At 44.7% G+C, this 20,157-nt stretch overlaps 1 protein-coding gene across 1 annotated transcript in view; it reads left to right on the forward strand.

Moving 5' to 3' along the window:
* TINAG (tubulointerstitial nephritis antigen) overlaps positions 1-20,157 on the forward strand; it is a 157,169-nt gene that overhangs the window by 83,235 nt on the left and 53,777 nt on the right. The window contains exons 7-8 of the mRNA XM_077487814.1: positions 2,527-2,710; positions 4,233-4,278. Coding sequence (XP_077343940.1) covers positions 2,527-2,710; positions 4,233-4,278 — 230 coding nt within the window. The remainder of the gene's footprint in view (positions 1-2,526; positions 2,711-4,232; positions 4,279-20,157) is intronic.

Genomic DNA, 20,157 nt, shown 5'->3' on the forward strand with positions numbered 1-20,157 from the left:
ATTGTTGTTATTACCATGTTGGTCAGGAGCATTGGAGGTGGTCAGTAAGTTCCGTGGACACTGCATGCTGTGCACATGTATACAAATGTTACATGCCTACAGCAAATGCACAGGATGCCATTAAAATCTTGCGTATTTTGAATACCAAATGCCAAATATGCAAGTTATTGGCCATAAAAGGGGTATAGGGGTCCGGGTACTGCCCTGTGGGATATGTATTAATGCAAAGAAAAAAAAAAAATTTTTTTTCAGGAGCAGTGATTTTAAATGCCTTTTAAATATAGTGCCTGGAGGGTCCCCTTAGTCTGCCTGTAAAGTGATGCATCCGTAGCATGCATAGAACATGCTGCAGCAAAAGTGACATTTCTAAGAAAAAAAAAAAAGATTCAAATCATATTTCAATTGACTCATGGTTGCAATTGCTGGCACCTGGCTATCAAAAAATTTAAATAAAGAAAAATACATTTGGGTGTGGTATGGGTTTTAAGGGGAAACCGACGCTAAAATTAAACAAAACTGCATAGGTTCCCCCCCCCCTCCAAAATTCATACCAGACCCTTATCTGAGCACGCAGCCTGGCAGGTCAGGAAAGGGGAGCGCGAGCGAGCGCCCCCCCCCCCCCCCCGAACCATACCAGGCCACATGCCCTCAACATGGGGGCAGGGATCTGGATCTGGAATCTTTAACAAGGGGACCCCCAGATCCTGGCCCCCCTCCCCCCATGGGACTTAGTATGGGGTAGCTACCCATTCACCAAAAAAGTGTCAATAAATAATAAAAACACAAAGACAGTTTTTTGACAATTCCTTTTATTATACACCTGAAAAAAATAACAACAAAAAAAGATCCGCCTTCATTGACGGCTGATTGCCAAATGCGTCCTCCACTGTTTGACAGTTCTAATATAGGTAAGGGCGGAGCCACCTGGCAACATCACCTAGTGGCACCGCCCCCCTTGTGATGACAAGAACCAGTGCAAAAGGTTTTTTTTATTCAACTGTCAGTGGGGAAGTCTACAGCTGATGAATTATGGGTTGTTAAGGATGCTGCAGGCTGCTTCGCAGCTGCTTACCAGCCCCGCATCTTAACAACCAGCTTTTAGTGCACTCTGATTGGGCGCAGAATGCACTGCGCAGCATGCAGTGCATTGCAGGGTGTTCGGAGGGGCGAGCACCCGCCAAACACCTTGCAAATTTGGGTGTTCCCCCAGCATGAAGAACAGCCAATGTTCAGCCCAAACTCATGCCTGGACCAAACCGTTCGCCCAACACTAATAATCCATTATACTACAAAAGCTAACCTTACCAATCTCAAGGTAAAATACAGTGGGTGCCACCTATATTGTGTCAATCTCGCCGCTGTTAGCGGCGAGATTGACACCCGCGAGCCCCGTCGCGGGAGCCAGCACCGAGCCTTGTCCCCCCTCCCGCTCGCCGTCCTCAATAAATTCCTATGGATGCGTGGCATCTTGTGGAGGTAGGGAGCGCGAGAAGCACAGCTCACATCGGTGATTTCCAGCCCAATCCCCATTGCGCTGGAAACACAATATTGATGGCACCTACTGTAATATCTACTAGGGATGAGCCGAACACCCCCAGATTCGGTTTGCACCAGAACATGCAAACAGATAAAAAATTTGTGCAAACATGCGAACAAAGTCTATGGGACACAAACCTGAAAAATCAAAATTGCTAATTTTAAAGGCTTATATGCAAGTGATTGCCATAAAAAGTCTGTGGGGACCTGGGTACTGCCCCAAGGGACATGTATCAATGCAGAAAAAGTTTAAAAAACAACAGTTTTTTCAGGAGCAGTGATTTTAATAATGCTTAAAGGGAAACAATAAAAATGTAATATTTCCTTAAATATCGTGCATAGGGGGTCCCCCTTAGTCTGCCTGTAAAGTAGTGCACCTTTCCTATGTTTATTACAGTACTGCAGCAAAATTACATTTCCAAAGGAAAAAATGTAATTTAAAATTGCTTGCTGCTGTAATATATTGTTGGCTCCCGGCAATATAGATAAAAAACCATTGAAAAAAACAGTGTGCGGTCCCTCCAGTCCATACCAGGCCCTGTGAGCACAAGCTTAGTTAAGCACATATGAAGCCCTAGAGAGGTAGACCCACTACAATAAGGCTGCATATGTGTGTACCCTTGCCATAAAGGGATTAATCAAAGGTCTTATGTTTCTATACACGTTATATATCAGCTTTTTTTTACTATATGTACACAATATTTGTTTTGGCTTAAGTAATTTTTAATCAATGGCAAAAACCTACATCGTACTATAAGTATTTTACTAAAAAATCTAAAATATCTAATAATTCTGACATATCTCTAATGATTAAAATGTCCACTTTAGCATTAAATAATTGTTATGAATATACAAATTTCCAAGCAAAATGTTCAGAAATTATGGTCAGTCATTCATTTTTACCTTTACAACTTTTGTATTTTTGATAATTAGCTTGCAATAATTAACTTGCTGTTAATAATCTTATAACTAATTATATATTTTTTCCAGGTTGGTATCGCATGAATGCTATCCTTTTATAGCAGAAGACAGTAACATTGTACATACCATGTGCAACCTTTCAAGTGCTACAAACAAATATGGCAAAAGCTATGCAACAAAGCCCTGCCCAAACAGTTTTGTTGATTCTAATTACCTCTATCAGTGCAGTCCACCTTATAGGATACCATCAAATGTAAGTACATCATGTTTAACCAGTTCAGGTTCACATGGTTGATATAGAGGAAGACAAATATGAACAGAATATTGTATTATCTGGTTCTCTGGTCATTTTAGGGATTGTCATTAATAGTTTGATAGTTATTGCAACAAATACTAGCCTTGCTTATGATACAGATTATGTAAACCCTAACAATGAATTTCTCATTAACTGTGCTATGGTGGGGCAGTGAAAAGATGAAAACAAACCCATGGAGGTATTAATGGTTACAGGCTTATTTGTTTTTATGCTACAGCGTGTTAGTTTAGGTTTGAAATTATGTGGGTGGCTATACAGCCACTCAACCAATTCAGCATATTCTACTGTATTTTAGTGTGCTCCCCATCAACTGTCTAACTTTCTCAATTAGCCTGGGAAGCATCCAGGGGGCTTCAAGATGGAATGGGAATGTTGAATATTGGGAAATTCCCATTCCCTGATCTCCTCCACTGAGATCTGCTTGACCTGTTGGCACAGGAGGCATCAGGAGCCATACCATTCTTCATGTCTTATAAAGAACACCTGTTACTATTATTATATAGGGGGGCATATAAGCCCTTTTGTGACAGAGAAAAATGTAAAAAATCTAAAAAAAAAAGTAAGATAAAATAATGACTAAAAATTTGTTTTAATAATTCTACCATACTCTAGCCTATAAGCACACACACAAACTTGTATACATGTCAGGAAACACATGTATATAAATCTATATTACATATCAAACATCCCCATGCATACCAAAAATAGAACAATACATATATAGGAAAACGGGTGTACAGGCGCTGCAACCTTCCCACATACTCAGACCTTGAGGCTGCTGACACCTCCAACGTACCAGAATAAAGAAAAGGGATGGTTGGCACTCAGGATGGCATCCAAAATAGTATTTATTTATTAAATGCAGGCTGAGCAGGCTAAGCCATGACTAAGGACTAACGTTTGAAATGCATAGGATGGTTTAAAGCTTTGTACATGCATTTAATAAAGAAATACTATTTGATTGTCATCCTGAGTGCCAACCATCCCTTTCCTTTATTCTAATACATACATAGGATTTACAATTTTAGTTGAATTATTTTGTAATATTATTCAGTACGCATATGGGATCAGACATGTTTTGATAGAAATATCTTATGCTTCTTGTGTGTTAGTACTGCACAATAATTATGCTTTACTGTTCTGCTCTCGTATTGCATGTTTATCAGCCAGGTTTGACCAGTAAAAAACAAGACATATTATATTTGGCTGAAATTTTATTCTCAGAAATTTTTTATTGGGAAGGCTGACATTTGAACAGCCAACAAAGAGAGAATCTACAACTATGTACAGTATATGTAACACAGTTATGAAACTATGCTACAAAGTCACATTAAACTTTACTTTCATTACACATTTCTTTCAGGTACACTTTACAATAATAACTAAAAGAAGTGTACTTTTCCTTTTATTTGCTGGTGTTTACTAGGATAAGTAACTTTAATGTTTTGTTTAAATACAGGAAAGGGCAATCATGAAAGAAATATTTGAAAATGGTCCAGTGCAAGGTAAATGACACTATCATGCAAAAATGCAGACAGATGCCTTTTATTAGGTTAGATAACATATACTATATCATTAAAAAAAAGTTTATATATACATAAAGCATAAAGGAGAAGTGTGTGTGTCTGTTCACTGTTAAATTTAAATATTATTGTTTAGTTGTTCTCCCTCTATCATAGCAGTTAAGTATACCAAGCACACATTAATATTAATATGAATATTATGCAGTTGTTCATTCAGTCAACATGTGAAGCCATAGGCTCTGTTTTGACATATTGAGCTAATTCATCTTTTTTCCATTCTTAAAGTAGGTCTTTGTTTACAGAGCTTGAAAAAATGGCTCCGAAAGCCCACTAACGGGTTTTGAATCAGATAGATAGGGTGACCAGATTCTTTAAATTAAATCTGGAGACATATTTCTTTTTTATTGGCAAATGGTAAACCATTTTATAAGCATGTTTTCCTTAAAGCAGTTCTGCACCTAAAAAAAAAATATTAAGAGCCAGCAACTACTAATATTGCAGCTGCTGACTTTTAATAAATTGACACTTACCTGTCTCAGGGTCCAGCGATGTCGGCGGCAGATGACGAGCGATCGCTCGTCTCTCTGCTGCCCCGCCGCCATCCTCTGTCAGGGAATCGGGAAGTGAAGCATTGCGGCTTCACTGCCCGGTTCCCTACTGTGCATGAGCGAGTCGCGCTGCGTGTCTCTGCTTGTCCCCGCTGTGTCCTGGGAACTGTGTGTTTCCCAGAACACAACGGGGGGGGGGGGGGGGGCAGGGCATCTGTGGCGGTCTGTCCCGGAAGTGGGTGCAGATACCTGGATTATCCAGGTAACTGCACCCCCCCGAAAGGGGCCGATTATGGCACCGGAGGGGGGGAGGGATCAGATTAGCAGAAATTCCCCTTTAGGGTGGAGAACCGCTTTAAATTATATATGCAGCGTATGTGGTATTTGTTTATGGAATGATTGTTTGATTTATATGTTATTTCTCACATTTCCTCTATGAAATAAAAAAAAAAGATACTTCTTAAAATTTTTTGGGATGTGACTACCAAATGTTAAGAAAATCAGATCGAGAAAAAAGTTGGAGAGAGTGACGGGGTGCCAAAATTCAAATCCAATCTGGGCAAGGGTGGCTCTAGACATTTTTTTTTTTTTTTTGAATATCCAGTGCAAATCAACCAATGTATTGTAATATAGTAGTGATGATGTCACTCCATCTGTAAAAAATATTTTGAGAAATTGCAGAGCTTCAATGTGCAAATAATGGTGAAATACCCTACATAAAATAACAACAGAGATACAAATCAACCAGTTTATTAGAACATACATTTAGATCCATATATATTTGGAAAATTTTCATACTTTTGGCTCTGTATGCCACAAAAATAAAATTAAAACAGAACAATCCAAATCAATTTGAAGTGCAGACTTTCAGCTTTAATTCAGGGGGGGGGGGGGGGGGGACATGAATATCAAGTACAAATTGTATGAGCTACAACCATTTTTATACACAGTCCCCCATTTCCAGGGGCTCAAATGTACAGTGCCTTTAAATTTTCCACATTTTGTCATATTACAACCAAAAATGTAAATGTATTTTATAGGGATTTTATGTGATATGTTCTAATACACTGGTTGATTTGCACCTCTGTTATTATTATTGTATGTAGGGGGTTTCACCATTATTTGCACATTGAAGCTTTTTTCTCAAAATATTTTTGCAGATGGGGTGACACCATAGGTTTAGGTTTTACCATTGCACTTAAAAGCCCACTTGTACAATTTTATAGATAAAGTGTAGGGCAGCGCTGCATTTTTTGCTTTTTATTGACTCACATTACATGAGGGAACCAGCTAACAAGATTCACTTATTGCTTTTGAGATTTTTTTAGTTGCATGGTAGTTGATTTACTTGATTTGTTATTTTCTCTGTATACTGGTAACCACTGGCCCTGCATATTGGTGGTCAGTGTGCCCCTGTATGCTGGTGGTCAGTGTGGCCCCATATGCTGTTGGTCAGTGTAGCCCTTTATGCTGGTGGTCAGCATACTCCTGTATGCTGGTGCTAAGTTCAGGGTGCAGGAGGATGCTACGTGCAGGTTGAAGGAGGATTCTACCTGCAGGGTTCAGGAGAATGCTATGTGCAGAGTTCAGGAGAATACTATATGCAGGGTTCAGGAGGATGCTATGTGCGGGGTTCAGGAGGATTCTATGTGCAGGGTGCAGGGTTCAGGGCTATGCTACGTGCAGAGTGCAGGGTTCAGGAGGATGCTATTTACAGAGTCCAGGATTCAGGAGAATGCTACATACAGCGTGCAGGGCTCGGGAGGATGCTACGTACAGAGTGCAAGGATCAGGGGGATGCTACATTCAGAGTGCAGGGCTCAGGAGGATGCTACGTAAAAAGTGCAGGGCTCAGGAGGATGCTACGTAAAAAGTGCAGGGCTCAGGAGGATGCTACATACAAAGTGCAGGGCTCAGGATGATGCTATTTACAGAGTGCATGGCTCAAGAGGATGCCACGTACAGAGTGCAGGGCTACATGCAGGGTGCAGAGCTCAGGAGTGCACTATGTATAGAGTACAGGCTCAGGAGTGTACTACGTACAGAGTGCAGGGCTCAGGAGAATGCTATGTACAGGGTGCAGAATTCAGGAGTGTGCTACATGGGGCATGACATAAGGATACAGTTGCAAGGAAGCTATCAGTTGCGGCAAGTGTCCATCGGGAAAAGATTGTCATTTTTGTTTTGGCGGGTTGATGGCATTGGCAGTAATCATAAACGAGGATTTATGCTGTGAGAATTTTTGTTTTGTTTTTTCTTTTAACCACATGAAAGCCATACTGTTTCACCCCTTTCCCGGGCTGTCACACTTTGAATGACAATTACTGTACTCAGGCATGCAACACTGTCCCACATTAAATTATCTAATTTTCTTAGGACAGGTAGAGCTTTCTTTTAAGGATATTTAACCACTTAAGGACAGTAAGGATTTCCCCCCTTATTCACTAAGACATTTTTTGCGATGCCGCTTTAACTGACAATTGCTTGGTCGTGCGACATTGTACCCAAACAAAACTGACATCCTTTTGTTCCCACAAATAGAGCTTTCCTTTAGTGGTATTTGATCACCTCTGCAGTTTTTATTTTTTGCGCCATAAACAAAAAAAGAGCGAACTTTTGAAAAAAAAAGCAATGGGGATGATTTACTAAAGGCAAATCCACTTTCACTTGAAAATGCAGTTACTGTAGATCTAAGGGGAGGATCTGAAATGTGGGGAAGTTCTGCTGGTTTTATCATCCAATCATTTACAAGCAAAAATGCTGTTTTTTATTTTTCTTGCATGTTCCCCTCAGATCTACAGTGACTGCACTTCCAAGTGCATTTGAAGTGCACTTGTAGCGCAAAGTGTATTTGTCTTTAGTAAATAAACCCCATTATGTTTTACTTTTTGCTATAATAAATATCCTCCATTTTTTTTTCTTTTAAACACATTTTTTCATCAGTTTAGGCCAGTATGTACTCGTCTACATATTTTTGGTAAAAAAATTGCAATAATCGTATATTGATTGGTTTGCGCAAAAGTTATAGCGTCTACAATATAGGGGATGGTTTTATGTCATTTGTTTTTTATTTATTTTTTACTAGTAATAGTGGCAATCTGCGATTTTTAATGGGACTGCAACATTGCTGCAGACAGATCAGACACTTTTGACACTTTTTTGGGACCATTGACATTTATACAGATATTGGTGCTATAAAAATGCACTGTCAAAGCAGGGGTAATGTAAATGTAAATGTAATGTAAATGTCACTGGCAAAGCAGGGGTTAACTCTAGGGGGAAATCTAGGGGTTAACTGTGTCCCCTCATGTGTGTTTATAACTGTGGGGGATGGGACTAACTGGAGGAGGAGACAGATCGCTGTTCCTCATTACTAGGTACAGCAGATCTGTCTCTCCCCCCCTGTCAGAACAGGGATTTGTATGTTTACATACACAGCTGTCCTTTCTGGCTCTTGTGCTTATGATGGTGATTGGCAGGCGGACATCGTGGCCGCCAGCCACGAGCATTGAGTCCCCCGCCATGCAGTGACACGCGCCTGCTATGGCTCTTAAAGGCCATTCGTTGGAACGAGCCATCCTGCCGCCATATAATGACGGAGGCTGGTCGCAAGTGGTTAATCACCACTGGGCTATTTATTTTTTGCTATATAAAATAAAAAAGACTTAACATTCTGAAAAAAAAAAAACTTTCTTAGTTTCTGTTAATAAAAATTTGAAAATAAATAGTCTTTCATTATAAATGTAGATCAAAATGTATTCTGTACTTATGTATGTATTTTTTTTTCACAAAGTTGTCATTTTAAAAAGTTATTTTTCACGCACACCATAGACATATTCACAATTACACCCGAAACACATTCTGCTACCCTCCTAAGTATGGCGATACCACATGTGCGAGACTTTATCACAACCTATATACATAGATTCAAAAATGAAAGGAGTACCTTCAGGTGTTCTGGGAATGTAAATTATGCATCTAATTTCCTGACTACATATTACATTTTGTGGAGGCCCTGAGGCACCAGGACAGTCCACAAATTGACCACATTTCAGAAATAAAACACCTCCAATGTATTTTCTAAAAGGCATAGTGAGTCTTTTGGAAATTTTCATTTTTTTGCCAAAGCTTTTTGGAAAATGTGGAAAGAAAATGAAACTGCATTTTTTTACATAACAAGGTTCATTGTAGTCACCTCACATATACAACGTAGATTTTCAATGTGACATATACATCCATCAGTAATATAGGAAACAACAGGCAATAACGAGACACGAGGTATGTTCTGTATTATAAAAGTGAAGTTAAAGCAGAGCTCCACCCAAAAATAGAACTTCCGCTTTAAGGGACGGTGACCCCCTGACATGCCACATTTGGCATGTAATTTTTTTGGGGGGGACAGAAACCCTCTTTTTAGAGGGTTCCATCTCCCACTTCCTCCCAGGGCTCTGTGGTGCCCCGCGCACCCGGAAGGGAGATCACCTCTCCCCCCTCCCTCTCGGCAATCATCTGGGATTGCCTGGCCAGTCACAGAGTGCTGCACAGCTAGCAAATTCGCAGTGCATGCCTGGCTGTGAAGCCACAGCTGAATGCCACGGAGAGGAGGGGTAGATTAGCGAGGCTTCGTTCTCCCGCATCGCTGGACTCTGGAACAAGTGTCAGATTATTAAAAGTCAGCAGCTGCAGAATTGTAGCTGCTGACTTTAAATTTAATTTTTTTTTTTTTTATTGGAACTCTGCAAAGAATGAAAAATCAGCTGTAGCCTCCCTGGCGGTATTCCCGAGTCTGGCTCGGGGGTGAGATTTAATTACCATAAGTGGTATTTTTGAGCCAGACTCGGGATCACATCGATGTCTCCACGCTGTGATCAGCGAGCCGCCGTGTCTCGCTCCATCTGTGACAGTGCCGAGCTCCATTCCCTGCGAGCGTTGCGACGCACGGGAATGGAGTTAGGCACCATATTCAAAAAGTAAAAAACACAGTATAGATACAGTATACTGTAATATTACAGATTACAGTACTGTATCATATAATTACACATCCCCTTTGTCCCTAGTGGTTTGTCCAGTGTCCTGCATGCAGTTTTATTTTATAAATACTGTTCTTTATACCAGGAAACTGGAGATTGCCCATAGCAACCAAAAAATGTCCGTTTACATCAAAAGTGGTTATAGACCAGCTAGAAAACAGCGATAATAAATTAGAATCACTCGCAGAATTAAGCGATAGTAATTTGTGGGGAAATTCCTCATCAAACACTAAAAGTAATGACAGCTACAATTCTGGAAATCAGCATATTTCAGTGTTTTTGATTTGATTACATTACATTATTACATTTTTATTATTATATTATTATTTGTTATAATTATTTATAGTTATTTATTTTATAAATATATACATATATTATAATTTATGATTTCATATTTCAAATTTTATCATACCCGGGATGTCTATTAGACTCTTGTTTGGATGGATTTAAGTGAATTATGTCTATTAGACTCTTGTTTGGATGGATTTAAGTGAATTATTTCTAAGAATTACAGGCCTACAATATAAAACGCCAAATTTCCATGCAAAATAATGGTACCGCTTTCAGCACCTAAAATCTGAAATAATCATACCGCCAGGGAGGTTAAAAAAATCAGGTTCCATAAAAATTCTTACCGCCCTTCCAGAGGCAGCTCCAATCTAAAGAAAGCTACCTTTTTTCATATTCTTCCCCTGGTTAATTTTGATTACTGTGCCCAAGACCCCTAGTGCCCACAAAGGGGCCACGTGTATCATATGTGGTGACCTAGTCAAGATTGTCCAACAAGCTCTGTTGATGAGGAGATAGTGGTAAATATTAGCAAGGTAGCAGAGCTACTGAAGCAAAGCTATTGCCATCAGATGAAAGAGATCCCAAGAAACCTGCTACTATAGTGTAGGGATCAAGGAGGAGGGAAGGGAAAATTGAGAGGGGAAAAGGGAGAAAAGAAGAAAGAAACGAGAGAAGGGATAAAACAAAAGGAAAAAACTAAAAGGGATGGGGAATGGGAGGGTGCTGAAAATTAATTAAGAAATCCTCCCCACCACCCTCATTGTCAGGGGTTCAGGCCACCCAGGTGATTCAGCCGTGTCCCTGCGTGCATAAGCGGCGGAACGGCGCTCCGGCACATGCACATTTGTGGTCCGGCGATCAGGAGCATGCACATGCGCACTTGGCGCATGTTTAGCATCCCCCTGGCGGCCTATAAAAGCTGCTCTGGCGCACACATCAATTGCTGATTTGTCTTCAGCTCCTGTTACCTGAAAAACCTGTTTGTGCATCTGATTACCTGTTGTGACCCAGATTGTTCTTTGACGCTGCTGCTTATCTCCTGGACTTGACCATCGGCTTTGTTATACAGACTCTGCTTCTCTCCAGTGTTTGACCCTCTGCCTGTGACCTGGACTTGCCTCTTGTATCCTGCCCTAACCCACGGCCTGTGACCGTGACCCGGACTTGCTTGTGTCTCCCTAAGACACCGTACCTAAGCCTGTGCCTATATCAAGGACTGTCTGAGTGTTTGACCCTCAGCTGGGCGTTCTGCCTACTACAGCTACCAGCCAGTGGTACACAGGACGCTCACCTCTACCAGACCTTCACGCAAGGCTCCCTCTGCCACCTGGGTTGCCTGTGCCTCTTTGTGCCATTTGCTCCCTTTATCACCTCCAGGGGGTGAATTGTGCTTAGTCGCTTATGTTATCTCCAGCTCCCAGGTAAAAATGGGGATTGTCTATTTCTATCCATACCAGGGCTCTTCGAGGACTGCAAAGCTTCCGAGCTTTGCAGTCCCACCCATGCCTTCCTCACCTCCCATGCCTCCTGGTACTGAGTCAGTCAGTGAAGGTGAACCATGCACTTGGGCTTCACATCTCTGTGGATGAGAGAACCTTTAGGAGGAGGGAGGAGGGAGAGATTGTGCCTTTACTGTGGCCAGTCAGGTCACTTTTTGAAATCTTGTCCTAGCTGTCCAGGGAACGCCCAAACCTTGAGGTCCTGTCATGGACAGACCTTAGGTAGCGTTGTTTCGTCCCCAGTTATCCAGAAGGATAAGCCCCTGGTTTTTGTCACCCAAGATACAGTCGAGATACAGGCTCTAATCGACTCTGGGGCTGCAGGCCTGTTCATTGATGCTGCCTTTGTATAAAAGCACTCAATTCCTCTGCAGCTGTGTGACACTCCACTTGCCATTGAGGCTCTTGACGAGAAACCCCTACAGCCTGCCCATGTGACTCATGAGACGGTTTCGTTGTCCATGGCCGTAGGGGCTCTTCACCATGAGATAACCAATTTCAAGTTATTTCCTCACCTAAGTTTCCATTGGTTAATGGTTATCCTTGGTTACAGAGGCACAATCTCTCTTTTGATTAGCTCCATGCTGAGGTTCTCTACTGGTCACCACAATGCAGTAAGACATGCTTCCAGAAGGTAGCCAAGGTCCTGTGCACCTCTTCAGTCTCCTCCCTGCCAGAGAAGTACCATGATTTCTAGCAATGTCTTTGACAAAGTTCAAGCCAGTAGTTTGCCTCCACACCGGCTGTATGATTGTGAAATTGAGCTTTAACCTGGTGCCATACCCCCTCGTGGCCGGGTTTACCCTTTGTCGGTCTTGGAGGATAAGGCCATGGAGGAGTATGTTGCAGACACACTTTCTCGAGGTTTCATCCACAAATCCTCGTTCCTTGCTGGTGCTGGTTTTTTCTTCGTGAAGAAGAGGAGTGATGAACTGAGACCTTGTATTTATTATAGGGGTCTCAATGGTTTCACAATTGATTCCATTGATTACAGAGTTATTTGACCGCCTCATGGGAGCAAAAGTTTTCACAAAGCTTGATTTGAGAGGGGCATACAGAGAAGGAATCCTTGTGAGGATTAAGGAGGGCGACTAGTGGGAAACTGCGTTTAATACCAGAACAGACCATTTCCATGTGAGACTTTCCATGTGCACACTACTCGGTCTGTACACTCAGTAGTGTGCACATGGAAAGTCTCTTGTGACTCTATCCTCTGTAATTCTGCAAACCAAAGGAGATTACATGGCGCGGTTGTGACAGTTATTATAAGAAACGTTCAAACACCCTACGTTTTTTTTTTGTGGATTATGCTACATCCAGTCCTGTTAGTTCTACCTTGATGGTCATAGAGTAACCATTACTGTTTAAACCTGCACATTTTGAGCATATCATCCAAGCACAGCTACAATCTTATGAGACACCTAGGGTGGCTTTCCTTAAAGGCCCAGTTCCTGTGAGTTCCAGGGGTCATCTGTGCAAGCTAAAGGCCATGGTTGGGTTACAGCCAAATGCCCCGTTTGCTTGCCATTTGGTAAGCAGACTTAAAATACGGTGATCGGGCACTTTCATATTGTGTGAAGTCACTGTGGTGTCATTAGAAGTTTGAGTTATATGGACTATTGTTTTTGCTAATGACAGTTCACTCATTGCTATTGATGCATCTCTTTTTTCTATTTTTCTATTTTTTCTATTTTCTCTTATCATGTGACTGTGGCAGGGTAAGTCAGATGCTGCTGCCATTTATACTGCTCTTGATCTTGCTCTTGCCCTGCATCCTGTACCCTGCACCCTGATGCCTTATATCTGCTCCCCTTATTTCTACACTACTACACTTTCTTCCCCCCCCCCGAATAATCGGTATTCACGGCTGGATTACCTTTTTATACCATAAGTGGACTTATGTTATCTTCATAGCACTTCTATTGAGAACATGACAGAACATGACATTGTCTGATTACCACCCGATCACAATTACCTTGCTATGTCCTGATATGGTCATCTCCACCAAACTTTGGAGACTAAATGCGTCTCTTCTCAGGGTTCCTGGGGATCTACCAACTCTAAGACAAGAGATTGGGGCCTTCTTTCTCTGCAATGATACGCCTGAAGTCTCTCCCATGACACAATGGGAGGATCATAAATGTGTCATCAGAGGCCAGTTGCTCTCTGCCTCAGCACAAAAAAAAGTAAAGTCAAGCTTTGGTAATAGCATTTTCTGCCAAAATACTTACCTTGGAAGCACAATTGGTGGAAACGTGCTCACTTTTATTAGAAGAACTATTCAAAAGGGCAGACCAGCTTAATGTCTTATCCCAAAGACTGTTCTATGAACAGAGAAACAAACCAGATAGGTTACTGGCCAGAGCCACTCAACAACGCAAATTGGCTTCCACGATCCATCACATTGTAGACACCTCGGGCAAGACCCATGCTAAAAATGAGGACATTGCACAACAGTTCCATTGCTTCTACTGCAACCTATATAACCTTTACTCAGGAGAAACAGATGCTGCTGTGTTGTCAAAATGCCAGGAACAGATTCAAGATTTCCTGAGTCAATATAGTCCATCTGCCTTTTCGACCACTGATTCTCTGGCTTTGGAAGTTCCTTTAACATTGAAGGAATTCCTGATGGCACTTAAAGCTACAAAACCAGGTAAAAGCCAAGGCCCGGGTGGTTTTATGGCCCAATATTATAAGACCTTCTCATATATTCTGGCGCCAAGCTTTCTTAAAGCATTCAACTTGCTTCCCCCAATCCATGCATGTCGGAAACACTCCTTGAAGCCTATATATTTGTTATTCCCAAGGAAGAGAAGGATCCCACCACTGTCACCAGATCTCCCTCTTTAAAGAGGAAGTAAACTCTCCCACTCTGATGCTTCTTTCCATTTAGTCCATTATAATAAGTAATTATCAAACTATAGCCACTGTAATCCAGCCCAAATTACATATTACTTACTGTTTAAAGAAACTTTAAAAAAACTTGTTTCCAGGAGTTAGGCAGCGCCATCTTAAAGGGGTTGTAAAGGTAAATTTTTTATTTTCTACATAGCTTCCTTTAAGCTAGTGCATTGTTGGTTCACTTATCTTTTCCTTCGATTTCCCTTCTAAATGTTTTTTTTCTTTGTTTTCTTTGTCTGAATTTCTCACTTCCTGTTCCTCCTCAGTAAGCTGTTCAGTAAGCTGTTCTGGCTGACTAACCACCAGCTCGAATGATGGTGAGAAGTTTACTGAGGAGAAACAGGAAGTGAGATATTCAGACAAAGAAAAAAAACATTTAGAAGGGAAATCAAAGGAAAAGGTAAGTGAACCAACAATGCACTAGCTCAAATGTAGAAAATAAAAAAATTACCTTTACAACCCCTTTAAGTATTGTTTTCTGAGTCCACAGTGAAGTGTATTTCTGCCCTTACATTGAGCACGTCCTGTACTGAAGCATCCTTCTCAATCCAACATTTCTATGGCAACCCTGCTTCCCTGTTCATAGCTGACTTGTTTATTTCATAGTATTTACTTGTGCTGATTACCTAGTGTTTGCTTGTGTGAGTCCTATCAGCTTCACCTGATAAGACTGCAGTACTGCTGTCCCATTCCTTGGTTTACACTGTATGTTATGTCACATGGTCACATGGGGTGTAGAAGGAAGCTCTGAGTGATTAGCAGCCTGCCGGGAGTTCAGTGCTGTGTGCCGTAGGATGTCCTGATAACAGATAGGTAAGACATAGAGAGTGTGCCGTAAATCAGGGGAGATCTGGGCATGCTCAGACACGTCATTTTAAAGAACAAAAAGGATTATAACAATACTAAGCACGTAAGGAGCTATCTACAAGAAGTGTTCGTTAGGGTTTTTTATGCTGATTCACATGGGACAAAGTTGTAGGGGAGGGTTTACAACCACTTTAACATAGATGTCAAGCTTTTTGCAAAAATCCTGGCAACTCGCTTGTCCTAACACATACCGGCCTGGATGGGTCTAGACCAAGTAGGGATTGTCCCTGGACGAGAGGCTGGGGACAATACTATTAAGGCCGCGTACACACGGGCGGACTGTTCGCCCAACTTTGTTTGTCAAACAGTTTCGGCAAACAGTCCGCTCAAAATTAGCATGGACGGACATGGCCACACACGGCACTTTTTGAGCGGACTGTTTCAGCGAACTGTTTGCCAAACAGTTCGCTCAACTTTTGAAATGAACGGACTCGCCCACGTAAGGCGGAGGCAAGTCCGCCCATTTCGAGCGCGTGTACAGGTAGGCGGGGCCCGCGAAGGAGACGTCGCGGGCACCGCCGCCTGGAATGGACTTAAAGGGGAACCCCAACGCCGAAAAAAATCGGCGTGGGGGTTCCCCCAAAGTCCACAACAGACCCTTGTCCGAGCACGCTACCCGGCCGGCCAGGAAAGGGGGGGCGAGCGAGCGCGCCCCCCCTCCTGAGCCGTACCAGGCCGCGTGCCCTCAACATGGGGGGTGCCTTGGGGAAGGGGGGGGCGCGCGGCCCCCCCACCCCAAAGCACCTTGTCCCCATGTTGATGAGGACAAGGGCCTCTTCCCGACAACCCTGGCCGTTGGTTGTCGGGGTATGCGGGCGGGGGGCTTATCGGAATCCGGGAGCCCCCTTTAAGAAGGGGGCCCCCGGATACCGGCCCCCCACCCTATGTGAATGAGTATGGGGTACAATGTACCCCTACCCATTCACCTGTGAAATAAAGTACAAAAAAAAACACAACACAGAGAAAAAATATTTTATTGCACAGCTCCGGGGGTCTTCCGTCTTCGGGGGTCTTCTCGCCGGACTCCTCCGCTATCTTCGTGTAGCTCTTTTACTAGCGGAGGAGCCCGGCTTTCTTCCTCCCCGCCGCCGGCCTCTTCTCCCGACTTCGGGGGTCTTGTCCCCCTCTTCGGTTCTTCTGCCGGGCCACCGCGCCTTCTTGTAGCTCTTTTGCAGGCGGTGGCCCGGTCTTCTGTCGCCGCTGCCTTCCGTTCTTCTGTCGCCGCCTTCGGTTCTTCTGCCGGGCCACCGCGCCTTCTTGTAGCTCTTTTACAGGCGGTGGCCCGGTCTTCTGTCGCCGCTGTCGCTGTCGCCGCCTTTCCGTTCTTCTTCTTCTTCTTGTTCTTCCCCAGGAGATGTTGACACGTCGCTCTCTCCGGCCGGAATGCCAGAGCCGCCCTGCGCTGCCACTTATATAGTGCCAATGGGGCGGTGTCACATGGTATATGTCACATGGGTTGGTCACATGGTGACCCCGCCCCCTTACGATGTCATAGTCCCCATGTGACATCAACCCATGTGACCAACCCATGTGACATATACCATGTGACACCGCCCCATTGGCACTATATAAGTGGCAGCGCAGGGCGGCTCTGGCATTCCGGCCGGAGAGAGCGACGTGTCAACATCTCCTGGGGAAGAAGAAGAAGAAGAAGAACAAGAAGAAGAAGAAGAATGGAAGGCGGCGACGGCGACAGCGACAGCGGCGACAGAAGACCGGGCCACCGCCTGTAAAAGAGCTACAAGAAGGCGCGGTGGCCCGGCAGAAGAACCGAAGGCGGCGACAGAAGAACGGAAGGCAGCGGCGACAGAAGACCGGGCCACCGCCTGCAAAAGAGCTACAAGAAGGCGCGGTGGCCCGGCAGAAGAACCAAAGAGGGGGACAAGACCCCCGAAGTCGGGAGAAGAGGCCGGCGGCGGGGAGGAAGAAAGCCGGGCTCCTCCGCTAGTAAAAGAGCTACACGAAGATAGCGGAGGAGTCCGGCGAGAAGACCTCCGAAGACGGAAGACCCCCGGAGCTGTGCAATAAAATATTTTTTCTCTGTGTTGTGTTTTTTTTTGTACTTTATTTCACAGGTGAATGGGTAGGGGTACATTGTACCCCATACTCATTCACATAGGGTGGGGGGCCGGTATCCGGGGGCCCCCTTCTTAAAGGGGGCTCCCGGATTCCGATAAGCCCCCCGCCCGCAGACCCCGACAACCAACGGCCAGGGTTGTCGGGAAGAGGCCCTTGTCCTCATCAACATGGGGACAAGGTGCTTTGGGGTGGGGGGGCCGCGCGGCCCCCCCTTCCCCAAGGCACCCCCCATGTTGAGGGCACGCGGCCTGGTACAGCTCAGGAGGGGGGGCGCGCTCGCTCGCCCCCCCTTTCCTGGCCGGCCGGGTAGCGTGCTCGGACAAGGGTCTGTTGTGGACTTTGGGGGAACCCCCACGCCGATTTTTTTCGGCGTTGGGGTTCCCCTTTAAGCCCATTCCAGGCGGCGGAGCCCGCGACGTCTCCGTCGCGGGCCCCGCCTACCTGCACACGCGCTCGAAATGAGCAGACTTCCCTCCGAGCGGGAACAGTTTGCTCATTTCGAAAGTAGCCTACACACGGGCGGACTGTTCGCTCAAACACAGTTTCAGCGGACAGTTTTTCGGAATTTCCGAAAGACTTTGTCCGTCAAACTGTCCGCTGAAACTGTCCGCTGAAAGCCCACACACGAGCGGACTGTCCGCCCAAACACTGTTCAGCGGACAAGGTTGGGCGAACAGTCCGCCCGTGTGTACGCGGCCTAAGGCTCTGAACTTGCATGCCTGGCTGACTTCTACCCAGAAGGAGGTCTTCTTCCTGGCAAGGGATGCAGAGAAGGCTTTTGACAGGGTGGCCTGGGTCTATATGAATGCGGTACTGAACTCGCTGGGACTCAGATCCTGGATGCGAGGCTTTATCTTGTCTTTTTATGCTAACCTCAGAGCTAGGGTCATGGTCAACGGTCATCTGTCGGATGCCTTCTCCATCCGCAACGGAACCAGACAGGGATGCCCCTTTTCTCCCTTGCTTTATATACTTATGCTAGAACCCATTCTTTGCTGCATTCGAGCCAATCCAGATACTAAAGGCAGGGCCGCTGATAGAAATCATGGGGCCACGTACAGCCTACCTGACGGGGCCCCCTTCAGCTCCACCCCTGGCCCCACCCATGGTCCCTCCTTCAGCCCCGCCCTGTCCCAGCCCCTCCCCAGACCCAGCCTTGAAACAAAGTGCAGGTTTGTCTACAAGTGATAGGCATGGCTTGCACTGTCTGCAGCACATTACGGCATTGGCGGCATGGGTTGCACTGTCTGCAGCACATTACGGCATTGGCGGCACTGTCTGTAGCACATTACGGCATTGGCGGCATGGGTGACACTGTCTGTAGCACATTACGGCATTGGCGGCACAGGTGGCACTGTCTCTGCAGGCAGCACATGCGTTATGGGCCATAAAGCATGTGCTACTGGCAGACAGTGCCGCCAATGCTGTAACATGCTGCAAACAGTGCCAGCCATGACACTAATGGCATAACGCATGTGCTACTTGCTGACAGTGCACCCATGCCGCCAATGACATATTGTGCTGCAGACAGTGCCACCCATGCCGCCAATGGCATAATGCCATTGGCAGCATGGATGGCACTGTCTCTGCAGGCATCACATGCGTTATGACATTAGCGTCATGGGTGGCACTGTCTGCAGCACAATATGGCATTGGCAGCATGGGTGGCACTGTCTGCAGGCAGCACATGTCTTATGGGCCATAACGCATGTGCTAACTGCAGACAGTGCCACCCATGCCACCAATGCCATATTCTGCTGCAGACAGTGCCACCCATGCTGCTAATACCATAATGTACATACGCTGCTGCATCAGTAGTAGATCTTGAATTCCCCCCAAGCAAGCACACACCTGTGTCATTTTTAGCTGGGCTCCATGAGGCACTTCTTCCCTGATCCTGCTGCTGCCTGGACTGGAGTGTCCACAAATGATTCCATTCAGATGCGATGTCGATGATGCCAGCTACTTATTTTTTGTGTTCTGCCACCGCCGCTCGCCTCACTGACACTTCTCACAAGAGGAGGGGGAGGAATCACTCCACGGCGCCAAGGGGGACAGCACGATAGAGGACGCACTGGCTGGGACTTGAGCCACAGCCAGCATGAAGAGCGGGTGCAGAAGAGGTATTCTTCCGCACCCGAAATAGAGGAAATAGTCCCTCCCCTGCCGCCACCTAGTCTGCAGATAACTATCTGCACAAAAAAAAAAAAAAACGTAAAAATAACCGGGGGGTGGTGGGGGCTATTTGGTTGGTAGCTGAGCCGGACGGACTCTGATCGGCCATGGCTGGAGGATTTTTTTATTTTTTATCAATTATTTATCTGCTCAGCTTGCCCAGGCCCCCCTGCTGGCCGGGCCCGGTACAACAGGGCCAGTTGTACTGGCCTATCAGGGGCCCTGAAGGCATATGGGTACAGGAACATAAGTTTAAAATTCCAGCCTTTGCGCATGATATCCTACTTTTTCTATCTGGGCCACTAACGTCATTACTTAATCTTTTGCAAATTCTGGAGCACTTAAAACTCCTGTCCAACTTGAAAATCAATTACTCCAAATCATTTGTGTTGAACATGTGCTTACCTATGGAACTGACCAAGCAATGTCAACTTAATTTCCCTTTTAAATGGAAAGCGGATGGCATTA

This window comes from Lithobates pipiens, unplaced genomic scaffold (assembly GCF_037356315.1).
Source record: "Lithobates pipiens isolate NorthernLeopardFrog02 unplaced genomic scaffold, aLitPip1_a1.2 Scaffold_18, whole genome shotgun sequence".
Lineage (NCBI taxonomy): Eukaryota > Metazoa > Chordata > Amphibia > Anura > Ranidae > Lithobates > Lithobates pipiens.